This window comes from Fonsecaea multimorphosa (assembly GCF_000836435.1).
Source record: "Fonsecaea multimorphosa CBS 102226 unplaced genomic scaffold supercont1.16, whole genome shotgun sequence".
Lineage (NCBI taxonomy): Eukaryota > Fungi > Ascomycota > Eurotiomycetes > Chaetothyriales > Herpotrichiellaceae > Fonsecaea > Fonsecaea multimorphosa.
The window spans coordinates 8,949-26,720 of record NW_015971650.1 but is presented as its reverse complement, the minus strand read 5'-3'; the positions used below and the strand labels follow the sequence as shown (position 1 = coordinate 26,720).

General features: G+C 49.5%; 6 protein-coding genes across 6 annotated transcripts; 4 read left to right on the top strand and 2 right to left on the bottom strand.

Annotated features, from left to right (window-relative positions):
* Positions 1 to 134: 134 nt before the first annotated feature.
* Positions 135 to 2,154, top strand: Z520_07642 (uncharacterized protein; the record flags this gene model as incomplete). Its single annotated transcript, XM_016778139.1, has 4 exons — positions 135 to 539; positions 595 to 808; positions 860 to 1,526; positions 1,608 to 2,154. 4 exons carry the CDS (start codon positions 135 to 137, stop codon positions 2,152 to 2,154), a joined length of 1,833 nt encoding a protein of 610 aa, XP_016630499.1.
* A 799-nt stretch (positions 2,155 to 2,953) lies between these two features.
* Z520_07641 (uncharacterized protein) lies at positions 2,954 to 4,730 on the top strand (the record flags this gene model as incomplete). The annotated part of the gene is made up of 5 exons (XM_016778138.1): positions 2,954 to 3,249; positions 3,308 to 3,594; positions 3,651 to 3,895; positions 3,945 to 4,443; positions 4,495 to 4,730. 5 exons carry the CDS (start codon positions 2,954 to 2,956, stop codon positions 4,728 to 4,730), a joined length of 1,563 nt encoding a protein of 520 aa, XP_016630498.1.
* A 254-nt stretch (positions 4,731 to 4,984) lies between these two features.
* Positions 4,985 to 7,262, top strand: Z520_07640 (uncharacterized protein; the record flags this gene model as incomplete). Its single annotated transcript, XM_016778137.1, has 6 exons — positions 4,985 to 5,035; positions 5,109 to 5,121; positions 5,182 to 5,565; positions 5,615 to 6,111; positions 6,165 to 6,459; positions 6,502 to 7,262. The coding sequence occupies 6 exons, from the start codon at positions 4,985 to 4,987 to the stop codon at positions 7,260 to 7,262; spliced, it is 2,001 nt and encodes a 666-aa protein (XP_016630497.1).
* A 463-nt stretch (positions 7,263 to 7,725) lies between these two features.
* Positions 7,726 to 9,525, bottom strand: Z520_07639 (uncharacterized protein; the record flags this gene model as incomplete). The annotated part of the gene is made up of 3 exons (XM_016778136.1): positions 7,726 to 8,486; positions 8,548 to 8,842; positions 8,902 to 9,525. The coding sequence occupies 3 exons, from the start codon at positions 9,523 to 9,525 to the stop codon at positions 7,726 to 7,728; spliced, it is 1,680 nt and encodes a 559-aa protein (XP_016630496.1).
* Positions 9,526 to 10,510: 985 nt separating this feature from the next.
* Positions 10,511 to 12,515, bottom strand: Z520_07638 (uncharacterized protein; the record flags this gene model as incomplete). Its single annotated transcript, XM_016778135.1, has 7 exons — positions 10,511 to 10,712; positions 10,788 to 10,995; positions 11,049 to 11,326; positions 11,383 to 11,704; positions 11,764 to 11,921; positions 11,978 to 12,187; positions 12,241 to 12,515. 7 exons carry the CDS (start codon positions 12,513 to 12,515, stop codon positions 10,511 to 10,513), a joined length of 1,653 nt encoding a protein of 550 aa, XP_016630495.1.
* Positions 12,516 to 13,016: 501 nt separating this feature from the next.
* Positions 13,017 to 16,796, top strand: Z520_07637 (uncharacterized protein; the record flags this gene model as incomplete). Its single annotated transcript, XM_016778134.1, has 10 exons — positions 13,017 to 13,503; positions 13,569 to 14,101; positions 14,467 to 14,538; positions 14,564 to 14,659; positions 14,714 to 14,840; positions 14,895 to 15,020; positions 15,080 to 15,449; positions 15,502 to 15,570; positions 15,622 to 15,795; positions 15,851 to 16,796. The coding sequence occupies 10 exons, from the start codon at positions 13,017 to 13,019 to the stop codon at positions 16,794 to 16,796; spliced, it is 3,000 nt and encodes a 999-aa protein (XP_016630494.1).
* Positions 16,797 to 17,772: the final 976 nt, after the last annotated feature.

Below are 17,772 nucleotides of genomic sequence, written 5' to 3'. Positions count from 1 at the left end.
GCAATATTCCGATGCTCCATGAGGGGTCGGAGAATGGTAAGGTTCCATCTATATGCACGACATCGCTCGTTGAGAATCGAGCCATGGGAGCACTCGTTGCATACTCCCCGAATTCTTTGCCGGGCCATTTCACCATGACAGCCCAGCAGCCATTTACGCTCGCCTTGAACGAAAAAGAAAATGGCATGGCTAACGAGGTTTTGGACACTTGGAAAAGAACCGCGGAACGAACGCCAACACTTGAGATTCTGCCTCCCTCTATAGATCGTACAACGTGGATGTCCGTCCTCGGTGAGTTCAGGACAATCCTTGGTAACGATGGAGTCTTAGTGGGCCATGAGCAACACGTCCGCTACGTTGACCCATACGCACAAGAGCATGATGAGCAGGAGAGGCGAGGGAGCTCGGCCACTCTGCTTCCTGTGACGGTCGAAGAAATTCAGGATATTCTGAGACTCTGTAACAACCATCGCATTCCTCTATGGACGGTCTCCAGAGGGAAGAACTTGGGTTACGGGGGTCCTGCGGCCAGAGTCAAAGTAAGCCACTTGTGTCCACAGAGGGCCAAGACGTCGGACTAATAGAACTTCATAGGGCTCGATAATACTCGACCTCCAGCGGATGCGCAAGATCATCGAGATCAATGACAAATATTCATACTACACCGTTGAGCCAGGCGTCACCTTTTTTGATATTTACAGGGCCATCCAAGAGCAGAAGAAAAACATTTGGTGTTCCGTTCCTGCGCTTGGCTGGGGCTCGATTGTGGGCAACGCTTTGGACAGAGGATGGGGATATACCCCAGCAGGTAAGTAGATACCTGGATGATTGTAGTTGACGGGATACTCACGAACATTAGGTGACCACTCGAATCAAATTTGTGGAATCGAGGTCCTTCTTGCAGACGGAACACTTGTCCGAACAGGAGCGGGGGCATTGAATGAATCACCTTGCTGGGCTCTTTTCCGCGGTGGCTATGGACCCACGTACGAATCAATGTTTAGTCAAAGCAACTTTGGTATAGTCACAAAGCTCAGTCTCTGGGCGTCACCCAGCCCACAGGGTTTCATGTCATGCCGAGTAGATATTGCGGACGAGGAAGGTCTTGCACCATTGATCGACGCTTTCCGCGAGCTGTTGCTTCGCGACGCGATCCAGAACCACCCTTTGATAGGAAATGTTCCGAGAGAAATTGTGAAACGAGGAACGCGGGAAAAGTTTTACCAAGGCAAAGACGCGATACCGGATGCAAGGTTGAAAGAGATACAGCACGAATTGGGGATCGGATTTTGGTCTGCAAGATTTGCACTCTACGGCCCGAAAGAGATGATTGAACTAAACTACAAAAGATGTCGAGAGATTCTCGACCAGGTCCCAGGCGCGAAAGTCAGCGGAAGTGCATTCTATCCTCCCAAAGGGAAGTCATTCTTAAGCCCCGAGGACCTTCCACTTGAAGATCGGTCTGTTGAGACAGGAACTCCGAGTCTTATGGCTCTGAAGGCCGTTGAATATCGCGGAAAAGATGGGTATGCACCTTCCGATCACTCACTAACACCCTGCTTGCCTTTGCATCTCCTGAGCAATTGAATTCCTGCTAACACCACCAGTGGACACATCTCTTTCTCCCCTGTCCTACCACCGGATGGCAAAACTGCCCTTACCTTCTACTATGCCGCCAAGGCACTTTGTGCGAAATACGGTTTTGACTATTTCGGGGGTCTGCACCTGTACCCTCGCCATCTGACAATGATTGACATGATCTATTTTGACAGACAGTCACGCGCCGAGCGACAGAGCGCGCAGAAGCTGTTCATCGAATTGGTCCACCTCGCTCGACAGCAAGGGTTTAGTGAGTATAGGGCTCATATTGACTACATGGACCTCGTTGCCAAACAGTATGACTTCAATGGTGGGAGTCTGATGAAGTTAAATGAGCGAATCAAGGACGCATTAGATCCCAACGGTATATTGAGCCCTGGAAAGCAGGGTATCTGGCCAGAAAATTACAGAGAGAAGAAGGACATCAACATTGCCGATGATGTTAAGGCCATTAAGAGCATGAAGAATAGTGGAGATGTTACCATTGCGGTGAAAGAGAAGGCAATCTGCGGACTGTCTAAGGGATTAAGCCCTCCCATGCTAAGCTATGCATAGAAGAAGCTATATTAGAATGTAGTCGATCTGAAAATATGTCCTTTTGCGAAGTCCATCTGAGGTTGCAACTTATTTGTCTGATAAGTTTTTGTACCTGCTACCAGTGAGTAACATAAGACACAGCCTAGTTAGGAATTTGAGAGATAACAGCTTCGAATCTCTCGTTACTGCTTATGCTATTGTCTTTCAACTGAATAAATGAATATGGCTGTCTCATAAATAAAAGACGATCATTCCCATTTTGGGGGTTAGTGGACATATCGCTGGGTGGTCTCGATTCTGCTGTTCTGTTTGAGGGACTCTCCGAGGCAAGACGTCCCCTCTCACGTTTGCATCCCGGTGGTCATTTAGCGATCACTGCTGCCGAACCTTGCTTGTTTCTTTCTTGTGTAGCACGGAATGTCCTTGGATTGTTTATGCAAGGTTCCCATTTTACCACATTTCGGATCTATCCAGCCGTATCAACTTATAGACCGCCACCACGACTGGCGTGGATGTATAGACCCGGTCTTCCGGTCGTGCATCGGAGTCTTGTCGCCGTCCAAGGCATGCTGCGGAAGCTGGAGAACTGACCTCACATCCCGAAAGGTCTGACCCATAATCGCCAGATGTCAAGAAGATAGATCTTTCATTTCTCGCAGAAGGGAGACATCGTGCTAATTATCCTGCAACACAGGAGACAACAACTACCAAGCAGAATGATAAGCCTTTTAGCTTCTTGCGCATTCGCTGCAGGTGCTGGCATTCTAACTCACCTTTTGTATTTCATCCGCGGCGAGCATCACAGAAATGCACATCTATGGATTACCCGAGCACTCACAGGGATTTGTCTGCTCGCTCTGGTGGTTCTTCATTTAACACATTATCGACCATTGCTCACGATCGTTGCGACGGTTTCCCTCAGCTCGTCTTATCTGGCCGGCCTTTATACGAGCATAACATTGTACCGGACCCTTTTCCATCCACTGAGAAAGTTCCCGGGCCCGTATTGGGCACGACTGTCCAATCTCTATCACTCATATCTGATTCGCAAGTCCGACAATTACTTATTAATACAGAAGTTACATGCACAATATGGGCCCATTGTCAGGACAGGTGAGTGAAGAGCTGCAGTACTGGAATATCATGCTCATGGGAACACTGAAGGTCCCAGTAACTTATCCATCAACGATCCAGCGGCAATTCACGTCGTTCTTAGCAACGAATCCAAGTGTATCAAGAGTCCGTGGTACGATCGATCCCTGCCACTGGTGAACTTACATACCGTGCGAGACAAAACAATACATGATGCTCGGAGGAGAGTGTTCTCCAAGGCTTTCTCTCCTTCGGCGTTGCGAGACTACGAAGAAAGAGTCGCAGTGCACTGCGAGGAGTTTATACGGCAGATGAAGCGTATGACAGGCAGACCGTTCGATGCTTCTCAATGGTTTAAATACTTTGGTAAGTGTATATGTCTGTGTGTGTCGAACAACCCGTCTGTTGCTAACCACTCAAAGCATTTGATGTCATGGGTGATCTGGGCCTTGGAAAAGAGTTCCACATGATGACTTCTCAGATCAATCGCTGGATTCCCGATCTTCTGGAGACGAGCATGGCAGATGTTGGTCCAACCACTCCTATCCCATGGCTTGCGCCGATCCTACACAGACTGCCTCGTGCAGGGCATGGTGCCAGAGCATGGTTGGATTTCGTTGGGCTGCAAGTTCAGGAGAGGACGCGGAAAACGTCGGACAGGCATGATGTGAGACTTCCTCGATCTTCAACAATGAAATGCTGATCTTGTTGCCCAGATTTTGTCTCATCTTGTGGAAGCGTATGAACGTACCCAGAAGCAAGACATCGACTATCAATGGTTACGCGGTGATACCAGGCTTACAATAGTCGGCGGCTCTGACACAACAGCAGCAACGCTGACTTTCCTCTTTCATTACCTGGCCAAAGATCCAGTTCAAGTCGAGAAGCTGCGTAGTGAGCTAGAGCCGTTGCTCAGAGGCAAGCCTCGGTTGGATCCAAAGGATGTGTCCAAAGCCCAGCATCTCAACGGCGTGATACAGGAAGCCCTTCGATTGCATCCGGCTATCCCCTCTGGCTTTCCGCGAGTGACTCCACCCGAAGGCATTACCATCAACGACGTCTTCATTCCCGGAGGAACTACAGTCGTTATTCCGCCATATGCTATGCAACACGACGATGCGAACTATACCTTGGCGGAGGAGTTCATACCGGAACGGTGGTACTCAAAACCGGAGTTGATCAAAAACCCCGAAGCTTTCCTAACATGGAACATCGGTAAGGATACTCACTCCACGACAACATGCAACTGTGGCTGAAGAATAACAGGAATGAACGGATGTATTGGGAGAGCCTTAGCTATTATGGAGATGCGCGATTTGATCACCCACTTCATTCACGCTTTCGGGAGCGTCAAGTTTGCGCCGGGTGAGGATGGCAGGGCGCTGCTGGAAGAAACTCGCGATCACTTTACTGTGGGCGTGCAGCCACTACGTCTGATTTTCGAGGAGAAGGTCTCAGGATCGGGCGCTGGCGACATTGGCACGAAAACAGCCTCCAATTGAGACCGAGGTTCGTGTTTGGATGGGTGGCGAAATCATCGGATGCATGGTGCCGAAGTGGGAGGAAGAGGGGAAATACGACAGGGGAGCTGATATCGCTCACATCAATTTTGTTGTTCTTTTTTATGCTGCTAGACTTCACACAAATACTCCTTGGGCATATTAATCCTTATTGAACAGATTAAATCGTCAGCAACAATTCGATATGCGTCGCGGAGGAGCCGAAGTAATGGAGCAGCCAGGGACGGGATTCCCAAATGGACGACCCAGGAAGCGTGCACGCCAGAGCTGCGATACCTGCAAAGCGCGTAAAACTAGGGTGAGAATCCTCCTGGATATGGAGACACGTATGCTTAGACACTATACTGACATCGAAACAAGTGTGTGGGTCGCGGTATGTCGATACGCGGCGCTTAAGCAATGTTATCAGCTAACGATATTTTGTGAACCGCAGCCGGCGAGAGTTGCCAATACTGCAAGACACAGGGTGTACCGTGTGAATTCAACCTGAACGGCAGGAAGCGACCATTCTATAGGGTTTCCGGCGATGTCTTTGACCATTCCATCAAGCTGCTCCGCCAGTTCGTATCAGAAGAAGAGCTGCCTGACTTGACGGTCGACAATATTCAGAAAGTCCTCACCAAGTTGGAAATGCGCTCTAGTAGCCGCGCTGTAGTGGAAACGCCATCCAGGGAAATCGAAAGCAGCGGTGCCGACATTGGCGTCGACGATACTCACCCTGCCCCTGATGAGACTCAAGAGGTCGTGGAAAGTGATGAACACCCACTCTTGCAAGAAGACTTGGGTTGCATGGTATTGGATTCTCTGGGAAAGTATCGTGTGTAGCTCCTGTCAGCCCCGAAGAGATATGTCGCTGACGTTTGAAGGTTATGTCGGAGCAGAGTCTTCCATTCGCTGGAACCATGCTGCTCGAATGGCATGCACGAGCTCAGTCTATCTGGATCCAAAAGTCGTATCACCCTTGAAGACCGGTTTGTTGCCTCCCCTCACGCCAGACAGCCCAAGTACCACCCAAACTGCAGATGTTTACTTGCCATGTCGTCAGCTCTGTACGCAATATGTGACGAGATTTTTTGAGCATATCCATTGCCTTTACTGGTTCTATTCGACAGAACAATTTTTCACACGCCTCGAGAGCACCTTGCATGATCGAGGTGCAACAGCAACCGCTTCATGGCTGTGTTCGCTCTATTCGATATTTTCTTTGGGAAGCATGCGACCAGGATCTCATACTGCACGATCTAGCACAGATGTGCCTCAGGATTGCAAGAATACAGCCGACTATCTTGCCTTGGCAAAGGAGCAATCATCGGCCGCCGCAGATGAGGCCGATATAGAGACAATCAAAGCTTTCGGGCTCTTAGTGAGTACTCCCTCTTTTGAAAGTGTTTTGTGTATGTTCTAACTCGTATATAGGCCTTAGCAATGCATGGCTCCTGTTACAGTATGGCTGCCTACCTCAATGTGGGAACAGCAGTCAAGATTGCTTTTTCACTTGGACTACATCGAGACATGTGCTCAAGGACTCAGGATCTAATCGAAAGAGAGAGATGCAGGCGGTTATGGTGGACGATCTACACGATGGACCATGAAATCGCGATTCGGCTAGGATATCCCTGCGCGATCGTTGATGATGCTATCTTCATGAATATCCCACCAGCGTGCGAACAGGCAAGTTTCAGAGCCCTCGATTTAACAACCGATTGCTCACGTTTGCAATAGATGTTAGACCCTGGGACCTTTATGCCTCTAGGCTATCAGGCTCTGTCACTGAGTCTGGTAAAGCTCAGAAAGAAGATCAGCTATGACTGCTTCCTTGAACCGGCACAATCAGGCGGTCGGTTGCCGATAAAAAGAGTGTTCAATAGTTTAACCTGTCAGTATAGGTGGCTGGAGAGCGTGCCTTCGTACCTCCACTGGAAGTCTTCTCTTCCGCCTCAACATCGACGAGCAGTTGCAGTGCTCCACTTGCGATACTGGGTCTCCATCATCTTCATCACACGGCCTTTCCTCCTCTTCTCGGTCACGAAGCCTTCCCGGTTCACTGTTCCAGCAAAACAGAAATGTTATGAGGAATTAAGTACCAGGTGTATCCAAGCGGCCGAGAGGGCGGTGGAGGTTGTGAAGCATATGAGAGAGGCGGAAATACTGTCGAGCATGACCCTCTTTGATTGTCACTCAATTGGAGAGGTGATGTGGATCCTGATACTTGCATTTCAGAAGCACAGCAACGACGAATATCGACAGCTTATCAGGTTCTGCCTGGACACCCTCAAGAGTATGGATCAAGTAGGTTGGTGTGAGAAGGTCTTGCCTGATCTCGAAGCAAGAGTTCAAGAAAGTGGTGCCTTGGATCCAGCAGGCCCGGTCGGAAGCTCACGTCAAACGCTTCCCGAACGAATACCTCCACAAACAAACGCAGGCACCAGGCTTGACGACAGCGTGATGACGCAGGCACCTCTTTCCGAACCTTCTCAAGCCTTAGAAGACTCATTCGATTTCCCTGACTTGTAAGTTATGCCAATGCTCTGATGATTTTCTCATTTCCATCGGCAATTCTGATCTCACAATTGCCGCCTAGTGATCTCAGCAGCTCTCAATTTGATTCTTTCGAGACTTTCGAACTCGATTTTCATTCGGAGTTGTTGGGAGTATTCGATGATTCGACTTTAACGCACCCATTATCGATGTTCAGTTTGCCCCAGGTGTAATTGATTCATTGTCAGGCGGTGGGGGGCACCCATGGAGAACTACCGGACAAATGCAGTATATTTCGTCACTAGAGTTGTTCTTTTGCGAACCTCATATGCTGCAGACAAGGCAAACAACGAAATACACGTTTTGCTGGAGGAATTCCGTACAGGCTGTGTCAAAAGGACCTACAAAACCCAAACCACATTCCACACCTGGAGAACATTCATCAGCGTCCCTCCATCTATGCAGTCTCAGAGGTGGCTTGCTCTCATGAGAATGTACGTCAGTCGCCGCGGTTCGGTTCACTGACACCATTTTGAACTATCCTATCCCGTTGCCACGCCAATGACGATTGAGCTGGCTTCACCGCACCTAATTTCTGCTCCCTTGCTTCTCTCCACGCCTTGATCTCTTTCTCCTCCACAAAGTTTCCGTGCAACCCCAGACGAAGCTTGAACGGCAGATGTATCACCGCCACTGGACCCTGCTTTATATTCTGTGCATCGAAGATGCAGATATCATTTCGGAGAACGTCAAGATGATTCAGCAGCGCGATAAGGTAGCCGTCCCCTTCTTGTGTCGAGTTGGGTTTGGGGATGAAAGCTGGTTCTTGGAACGTTGCACAGGGACCAGCCCAGAATGTCTCGGTGATGGACTTATCCCAGGTGAAATGTCCAAGGCAATTGAAGAGCCCACCCGCTGGGGAGCCGCACTTTTCAAATTCGTAGGGCTTGGTGTGGTCAATCACTGCTTGCCAGTAGTGGTTGTACTCCATTGTCACAAAGCGATCATCGATCCGAGAGAACTCTCCCGAGTACGTGTCAACCTCTTCAACCGGCTCAACCCAGCAGCCTGAACCTTTCATTTCCGGATCAAATATCCAGCGTGTTGTTTTGTTTCGTACTTTGTTGCGCCGAGCCACGGTTCCAGCTGGCGTATCGACAGGCGGGAAGAAAAAGAAGACATTGCCATCAGCGACTGTGAGGTCGAACACGACTTTGCCATCTGAAGTCTCGTAGCAGCCTACGGTATGGCCTTGAAAAGCTGCACGATTAATTGCGTAAGGGACAAGTCTCCTCAGAACGAGCTTTTTGGTATCACTTACCATTCTTCGATCGGAACCATCTTATATCTGTTGGCCGGGCACCTCTCCGCGGCGCCAGGCCATACCACTGGTCCTCGTTCGGATCCCACGCCCAATGATTGCCCCCCTTCTTCAACTGCTCTGGATCGCATTTAAGTGGCGTCATTGGCAGCACGATCCAATTGTCACTGATCCCACAGTCATGAATGATGCCACAGAATGGAGCTTTGTACCAGCATTCCTCCGTCTTAACGCCCTCGGCATTGATAGTGTACACGACAATGTCGCATGATCCATCATTTCCATCTCCGCCAGCCTGTGTAATATACCACTTAAAAGATGCTCGTTTCAAAAGACGTAATGGTTCTCCCTTACCTCATATCCATAACAAACCATTTCACCCGTCTTTGGATCGAACTTCGGATGCGCAGTGAAGGTTGGGCTCAACACCTGGCCTTCGAAATCGTATCTTCCAATGGTCTCCAACGTGGATGGCTCCATCGCATAAGGCGGGCCATCCTCTTTGGTGGCCAGTAGCATTCCCCTCCAGAAAAAGACATTGGTGTTGGCTGCGGTCCGAATCACTCCCTTTACCGCCTCGTTGTCTGTGTACGGGTTGCGGTATTTGCCGAATAGAGCCTTTCCATGATGGCTTTCGTGTTTGAATCGATCCGTATGCACGTAGCGCTGTTTGAAGTGCGCGCGGCCTTGACTGATACGTACCGCTGTGACGTTGCCGTCGCCATTGAAGTGGATATCTGACTCGTAAATAGGGGGGTGTCGATGGTCGGGTTGGATTCGAAAAAAAGTGCCGTCGATGTCTCGGGGAATCTGCCCGGTGACTTCGAGATTCTCCACGTCTCCTTCTATGCGGGAAGCATTGTTGAATCCGCCAAACACTTCAGTCGCTGGAAACTTGATCTGGTCGCTGGCTTTCAATCCATTGCTATAGTTTGGGGAGGACGAAAGGGTCTGGGCCAACTCGAAAATGTGCGCCATGGAATCTGGGGTTTGCGTCGAAGATGGTTTGTTACAAGATCGAAGACAGTAACTTCGCTCAGAGATCGCCTGGCACGCTGTGGGTATCTCGCTATACTCACCACATATATGCAGACGACAGAATGTAAATGACGTCGGAAGACTCGGAACTGCTTCTACAGTCGACACCGCGCTTGACATTGCTGGGTAGAGCCTGGGACGAAATCTACAATGCCGAAGAATGCCTGTCACCTAATCTGTTGGGTCTTGCTGGAAGTTGATCCACCTGCGCCCAGGGACCAGAGATTTTCGTTCTCCCTGTTCGCTTCCGGTCTAGAGGTTGTGTGTCTCGGAAGGGCACCGGCAGTGTCAATGCAAGGGACAGTAGAAATGTGTTGTATCAGAAGACGCCTTTAGAATCATGATGACTGGTTTTCGGATCCAACAAGCCGAAGCCTTCGTCCACAGTTGAGGCACCTGCGAATAGCGTAAGGTGGCTCTGTACTCCGCGCCTGGAAGCCTCAAGAATCGCTGCTCACAAAAAGAGATAAATGATAAAAATATAAGAAAGGTAGAAAAAATAAATTACGACACCTGCAGGATTCGCAACTGCGCTCTGGGATTGGGATTAGTATTTTCTCTACAACTAAAATATCTTCACACATACCCCGAAGGAAATGCCTCAAATAGTATAGCAGGGCATCGGGGTGAAGGACGTTTTCAGTTTTTGCGCTAGGGCCAACTTTTTGACCTATCGGTATCTCGCACTCCCATGGAAGTCAAGTTCGCCTGTCTCAAAATAATCCAGCCAGCCGATTCGCTACCAAGGCAAGCATTATGATATAGGTATGTAAATCTAGGGAGTGAATCTAATAACTACCAAAAATCATGGACAAAGGACTGTTCTTCATTGACGTATTTGCCTTTAGAGAATATTTGGAGCCTTGCTCAATATGCACTGATGCTGCTGGGAGTCAGACGAAGTCATGCACTCTTGACGTTAAAGCTAAGCCCGAATGTACCATCCGAGTGGTTCATTCCTGAGCTCGCGTGAGGAGAGGCCATTTCCAAGATACTCGAAGCGGTTGGGAGTATCATACGTGAATTCGAAGTCCTGCAACCGCGGTTCTTTTAGAGATTCCATGAAGTGATTTACCGAGCCTGGCCACGGTCCAATGATCCTGCCATTGCTCGTTCCGCCTTTATACCTGCACATAGGAAAGAGTCTAGTTAGCGTCTTTTGTACTAGACCGTGACAGGCAACGGAGCATCAGGACTCTTACCAGCTGTTGCAATTTCCAGAAAACGTCAAAAGCTCCATCACAGCGTCCTTGTGCTCGTTGAATTCGGTAGTGGCTTGCCGGCTCACCACCACGGATTTCACCCCTTGGCATTGGATCCGCTTCACAAACCTCAACGCAAATTCGAGTTGGGCCTCGATCGCTGGCATCAAGGAGCCGTTCGAGATCGGCGTGTTTGGACCAACTACCACTAATAGTAGAGTCAGCAGAGATAGTAATGCGGGAAGAAAGATATCAGCTCACTGAAATAGTTCGGCATGTCTGGTACAGCACAAGTAAAGTACGCCTCAGCTCCTGTCTTAGACCATCGCTCTCTGAGATCCACCCCATTTCGTCCAATAAGTGGGAATGGAGGAACATAGGACGTGTCATATCCTGTGGCAGCAATAATCACATCGACTTCATATCCCTTACCATCGAGAGTTACTATACCCTCCGGGTTGATCTCCCGGATCATCGTTGTGACGACTTCGACATTGTCCTCTTGTAAGGCTTCCAAGTATCCTTCTCCAGGCGTCACACTGTAAAGATAGTCATAAGAATACAGCCTTCGATAAGGGAAGTGGCTAGTACTTACCGTCTGCATCCAACCTCGAAATCTGGAATAAGTTTCTCACGAAGTTCCGGATCAAGTTTGGTGAGTCTGTCTCTCATTCCCTGTTCCACAATCTCTCGCGCAGCTTTCTGGGCAGGAGAACCTTTGTAAAAATTGGGAAACCTAGCATTGATGAGATGGTCGATTTCTTGGCGATACTTTAGTAGATGTTCTGGGTCGTTGAGGAACCTTTGTTTCTGTTCCTCAGTATATGTTGTTGCACGTCCATTTGGGGCCAGTTGCCCTGCAAACTGTGGTGCAATCCAGGTCGGAGACCTAGCGAAGCTGATGAGAGTCTTCACAACTAAATCATCTAGCGTCAGTACATTATTCATGTGTTAAGAGCCCGAGTCTTGTATTCACCTGGTTGAATGGTAGGAACCACCTGGATAGCGGACGAACCGGCGCCAATAACTGCAACCCTCTTGTCCTTGAGATCGAGGTCCTGGGGATACCGCGCGGTGTGAACCAGGGTTCCCTTGAACGAGTGAAGTCCGGGAATGTCGGGCCACTTCCACTTACTGTTCGCAAGTTAGCTGGATCTGGAACACGGGAGAGAGCCGTGTGTAGAATTTACTTCAACGCTCCACCACAGTTGATGACAACATCTGCTGAGTCCTCGATTATCTTCCCGCTCTCGAGGTCTTCCACCCTCACTGTCCACCTCCCATAGTCTTCATTCCAATCCGCCCCAACCACTAGGTGATTGAACTTTGCATGGTCATAAACCCCATATTCTTCGGCTCTCTCACGGTAGAACTTCCAGATTTCTTCTGCGCCAGCATAACTATGAGTAAGTGTCAGCAAGTTTAGTCCTGGATCTTCATTCAAATCACTCACAATTTGGACCAGGATGGGTTTCCTATCCAAGGATAGCTGTATGAGTGGGCCGGGATGTCACAGGAGCAACCTGGATAACGCGACTCCAGCCAAGTTCCACCCACATCTGCGTTCTTTTCATATATGACATACTCAACCTTCTCGAGTGCTTTGGCCTTGTACGCAAACGCTATTCCTGATATTCCAGCCCCGATGACAACGATTCTAACAGGTCTGGCTATGCCTAGATGCTGGTCTTTGACGGTGTATTGTTTCGGAATGTCGATGGAACCCATGATGGCTATGCATTATCTAACTAGTATCTAGGTAGGCTGGAAGTGCCGCGAGCTTCGCGACCACGGTCTATATGCTGTGAGAATCCATGGTGGATGAAGTCGTAAGAATGCGGAGTTGCACACCATTCGGATGTATCCAGCCGACTAGTCACCCCTCCGTTGAAGTGCCGCCCAACGATCCTCCACATTGTTACAGTCTCCGTGGGAATATCGCAAAGCTTCTTCCACTTTGAAGCTTCGGCATTAAACTGCCGATGCGTCTCTTCGGCGGAAGAAACACGATGCCCAACAATCTTGGCCCGTTGGAAATACCTTGTGCGGCACTTCGACGGAAAATGTCACGTCTTTACGGTTTGCTGATGTCGGAACCTTTCGAAATTGGGAGCAGAGTCGAGTCATACGTTTTGGTCAACATTCGGCCTTCATCTGTCGTATTAAGTCAATCTCTTACTCAGGTACACCACGGCACAGATTTCGTTGAACCGCGAAAAATTTGGGAACATGCATCATTCATCACGCGGCCGTATTCCCGTGGTTGTCAATGCGCAACACAAGGTCCAACTGAACCGTATCAGCCATGTATATCTCTATCATCTCGACCTCGACAAGTTTGATCAATTTGCAAGAGACTTTGGCTTTACCGAAGTCGCCCGGGAGCAAGACACAATCTACTATAGTGGCTACGGCCGAGACATGTGCATTTACGTGGCAAGAAGAAGCAAAGGCACACAGGAATCTTTTGGAGGAGCAGCCTTTGTGGCCCAAACAGAGGAGGATTTCATCAAAGCTTCCAAGTTGAATGAGGCGTCACCAGTTTCTCCCAATGAAGGGCCTGGTGGAGGTTCAATCGTCACGATCACATCTCCTTCAGGCACCCAGATTCATGTCGTTTGGGGGCTGCAAGAAAAACCAGTGCCTTCGTCAGCCGTGTCAGAAACAGAGGTTCACAAAGGTGCCTATAACACTGCCTTGACGAAGAACAGGAAAGGTGACAATACACCCTTTGCAATGTCATACCTCGAGATCTTATCAAGCTAATCAGCTCCAAAACAGGAGAGTGGCAGCGATTCAAAATCGGTCCCGCCATGATTCATAAGCTGGGGCACTATGGTTATGTCACGGCCATGTTTGATGAGGACGTGGCGTTTTACACCGAGAATTTCAACTTCGTGCCTTCAGACATCCTATGGGACGAAATCAACGGTGAGGAGGTCGATTCCCTTACCTTCATGCATTTAGACCAAGGCATGGAATACAGCGACCATCACACTCTTTTCTTGTCTCGAGCACCCCCTAATTTCGAGGGCAAGCACCAAATGCATCACTGTTCATTTGAGGTGGAAGACTTCGACACGCAGCTCTTGGGGCACCAGTATCTTTTGAGCAAATCGTATGTTCCGATCTGGGGAGTAGGACGACATATTCTTGGCTCTCAGATCTTTGACTATTGGAGGGATCCAAGTGGCTTTGCTATCGAGCACTATGCTGACGGCGATCTTGTTAATGTGGACAATAAGACATGCCGATGGCAGAACGAAGGCGCAGCTTCAATGTACATCTGGGGACCGGTCAGACCGGAGGCCGGGGTAGCGTAAAGCATTTAGCAGTCCAGCTACAGGATGAATCCCAACTAGAACTTCATTTTTGCGTACCAACGGAAGGCTGTGGTGCGTTCCCGGCCGAGTTCCAGCTTGGAGCCGCTTGATGACCCAAAAATGAGTATGGTCTTCCAGCACTGTCGGGGTGCCGAAATGGACCTCTGGTCCGGAGTGTTGCAGCCGACCAAAAATGTGAGCACAGATCGCCTACGGAGGCGATTGACGGAAATCAGCCTGCTTTGCCACTCTTTTACGATTTCCGATAGTTTATCGGTGCCTGCATGTTATTCGCACGCCAGCCGAGGCTCAGCACGTATTCTGTAGTTGTCTTTTGCATATAACATACTCAAAAGACTTCACCCCATGGGTGTCGACTGCGGCAGCGTTCACCTGAGCCTACCTTTTTGATAATTTGCATTAGCTCGGTCACTATTATAAATTTTCGACGAGGCGCAAATGGAGGAGACAACCGTCCTAATTGTGGGAGCTGGCCCAAGCGGGCTGGCCCTCGCAGCCCTACTCGCGCGTATGAATGTCAAGGCATGTGTCCAAGATCTGCAAGAATAGCACCCTGCGTCACATGCAAGCTAATTATCAAAGGTTACAATCTTCGAAAAAGACGTCGAAGTCTGTGAAGATCCACGTGGAATTGTGGTCAACGGCGACGCCGTGAGGATCTCGTACCAGATTGGTATTGGTGAGGGCTTGACCAAAAGAATTGGCAAAGGTTAGTTTACGGCAGTGTCTAGTCTCGTACAGACAATCTCACATTTCTAACCAGATATTGGAGTCCTCAACTTTCATCGCGGCAATTTCAGAACGCGCCCGTTCATGTCTTTCGACCTAAAGGTGGACTGGGCAGAACAGGCAGTTTCGAACAATATAACACAGTTCCAACCAAACTACGGTAAGCGGGATCCTCAAATACCGGCAGAAGTATGACTGATTTTGTAACTTCGAGTGAAGAGCGCGAGATCCGAAAACAGCTTTCACAGAACCCCAATTGCGACTTTCGTGGCGGATGCGAAGTGATAGGGAGGGAAGAGGGGCCACATGAAACGGTGGTTGAGTACAAGACCGGAGATGGTGCTCTACACCTCATTCGTACATCGTGGCTTGTCGGTGCTGATGGGAAAAGAGGTGTGGTGAGGAAGGTGTTTTTGGAGTCCGAAGGGATCAGGCAAGAAGATGGCGAATATAGCTACATGGGCACCTGGGTTGCGGCTAACCTCCACGTCACGACGCCGACGCCAGAATCACACCCCGATTTTCCGCTGTGGAGGCTAGGATACAAGGCAGAACAGGTACAGAGCATTTTTTGGCCAAGCGGGTTCCAGTACGTATGGTTGGTTGTTTCAACGCGTTGGTGGCTGACGGGGAGCACACAGTTTCTGCAACGACTCGAGACGGCCAGCCGTAAGTGGCAGGTTTGGGCCACACGATTCCGGATTCTGGAGGTAAGACCAGTTGCTTCAAGCTCACGATGCACGCGCACTTACATTTTCAAGACATGAATATTCGGTGGAGCCCGAGGATACCTTGGAAGACGTCGAGCAGGACTTTTGGGCGCATTTCCGGCCCTGGTTGAGTATACCAGGGTCCTTTTTCTCGGAGAAGCTCAAAGGAGCCACGATTGAGTATCCTCACGATTGCGTCAGGTTGATTCGCTGCAGACCTTTTACGTTGAGTGTCCCTCAAGCTGGATATAGGGCCATGGTTTACTGACCTGGACCTCAGATTTGCCGCTAAAATAGTCAATCGATGGTACTGCCGCAAGACTATGCTGATTGGTGACGCAGCCCATGTGTTTCCTCCTTTCGGAGGCCAGGGCATAGCGACCGGAATCCGGGACGCCCAAGGACTCGCATGGCGATTGTCGATCATGTCAAAGCTTGATGTCGACCCAGAGATTCAAGAAAGGATAATGGCAGGATGGAGCCAGGAGCGCCGCCACGCCTGGAATGCGGCAGCACAGGCGACCAAGCTGAATGGGAGTATCGTCAATCAGAGATCTTTCTTTGGTGGGCTGATATATCGAGCCTGCATGCGCGTCCTGTGGTGGTTCCCCAACATTTCTCGATTTCGGACTCAGCGAGCATTCCGCGACAAACTGGTATACAATACCCAGACATGTCCGGAGGGCTTCTTCCTCCAAGGAATTGGAGTGGGTCGGAAGATTGCTCAGATCTGGGTTCAGAGACTTGGAGAGAAACCGAAGCTCTCTGACGAAGTGTTCATACGCAATATTTCCCACCTTTCGCTACTGGTGTTCGTCAGAGGACAGGACGATGGCAACATACACGACCTTGAAACCGTGTTGCAGCGTGCCGCAGTCCCCAAGCAGGTCCTGACACTCGAGGACGTCACATTCGTCCGCTTCGCGAATTCGGAGAGAGAATGCTCACCTGGGCTGCAGATGCAGAAGGATAACTGCTACTATCCCTGCACGACCGAGCATTTGTTGAAACAGAGGATTCATCCAATCCAAGGATATCGTGAAACTGCGGTACAAGACCGTTTTTCCAAGTCTGCGAAATATGTTTTGATACGTCCCGATTTCTTCGTCCACTCGGTGGCAGCAGATCTTCCACAGTTGTCGGCGAACCTTGAAAAGGTGACTGAGTATTTTGTCGGTGCGAGGAGATCACAGCAAAGACAACAGCAAAGGTGGAATATAACTTGAAGACTAGGGCAAAAAGAGGGATGCCCAAAGATAAGAGACCAATGGAATATAGCCTTCAACTAACCATCAAAGCACGATACTCTGGAAGTTGTCTAATGGTTGTAATTCAGCAGCCCCTGTAGACAATCTGGCTATTGGGACAATGCGTTTGCTCATACTTAGTTCTTGGTGAGTCGATTACAGCCAGCAGCCTGGATATCATCTAGACTTCCACGCGCCCCATTTCAACTCACACCGCAAGATGGGAGACGTGCAGAAGCTCGCCGGGTGTGTTAGTCGAGTGCTAGCGCCATTGATCTCGTCACTCTTCATCGAATACCTGCAGAAATGGCAACCACAGGATGGCCAGAATGTTCGCGAGAGCAGCAGACTTCGGGCAGAACTCGGATCGCATGTGGGTGGACTGTTCTCATTGATAGAGCAAGTTCAGGCTGATGGTGGTTAATAATATGGATTTTGAGCTTGGATACAAGTAGGTCGTAACGCCGTCAGCTGGGGTTTCAAGCAACTCACATAAAGCAAGACGATCTCCTTTCAGCCAGTCTGTCCGATCAGAAATCTAGCAACCTTGGATGGCCCAATATGCTGGTGCCGATTGGTGCGGAAGCGGCGCGTGAGGCGGTAGGTAATGAAGGTGGTCTGACTGAGTAATATTTACTCGGTAGTTTTGCGCGAAGACACTGCCGTGGCTAAACAACGGGGGCAAATACGGCAGGTCCAGATCCTGCACCCCCTCCAGGCAGCGAAACTTGGCCCTTCCAGAACAGTCGGAACCCACAAACTTGGAATCTAGAGCCAAGTCGTGGGTTTCCAAAAGCTTACAAGTACAGTTATGCTCGTGTCACCAAGTTCACGCGAAGGGGCTGTCACTATACACGCACGAGTAGATGATGAGACTCGTCTTTAATTTCTCATCCGAGGACGCTGCAACGAACTCTTTCATAACAAGTATGTCTATGGTGTGGCATTAACCCCC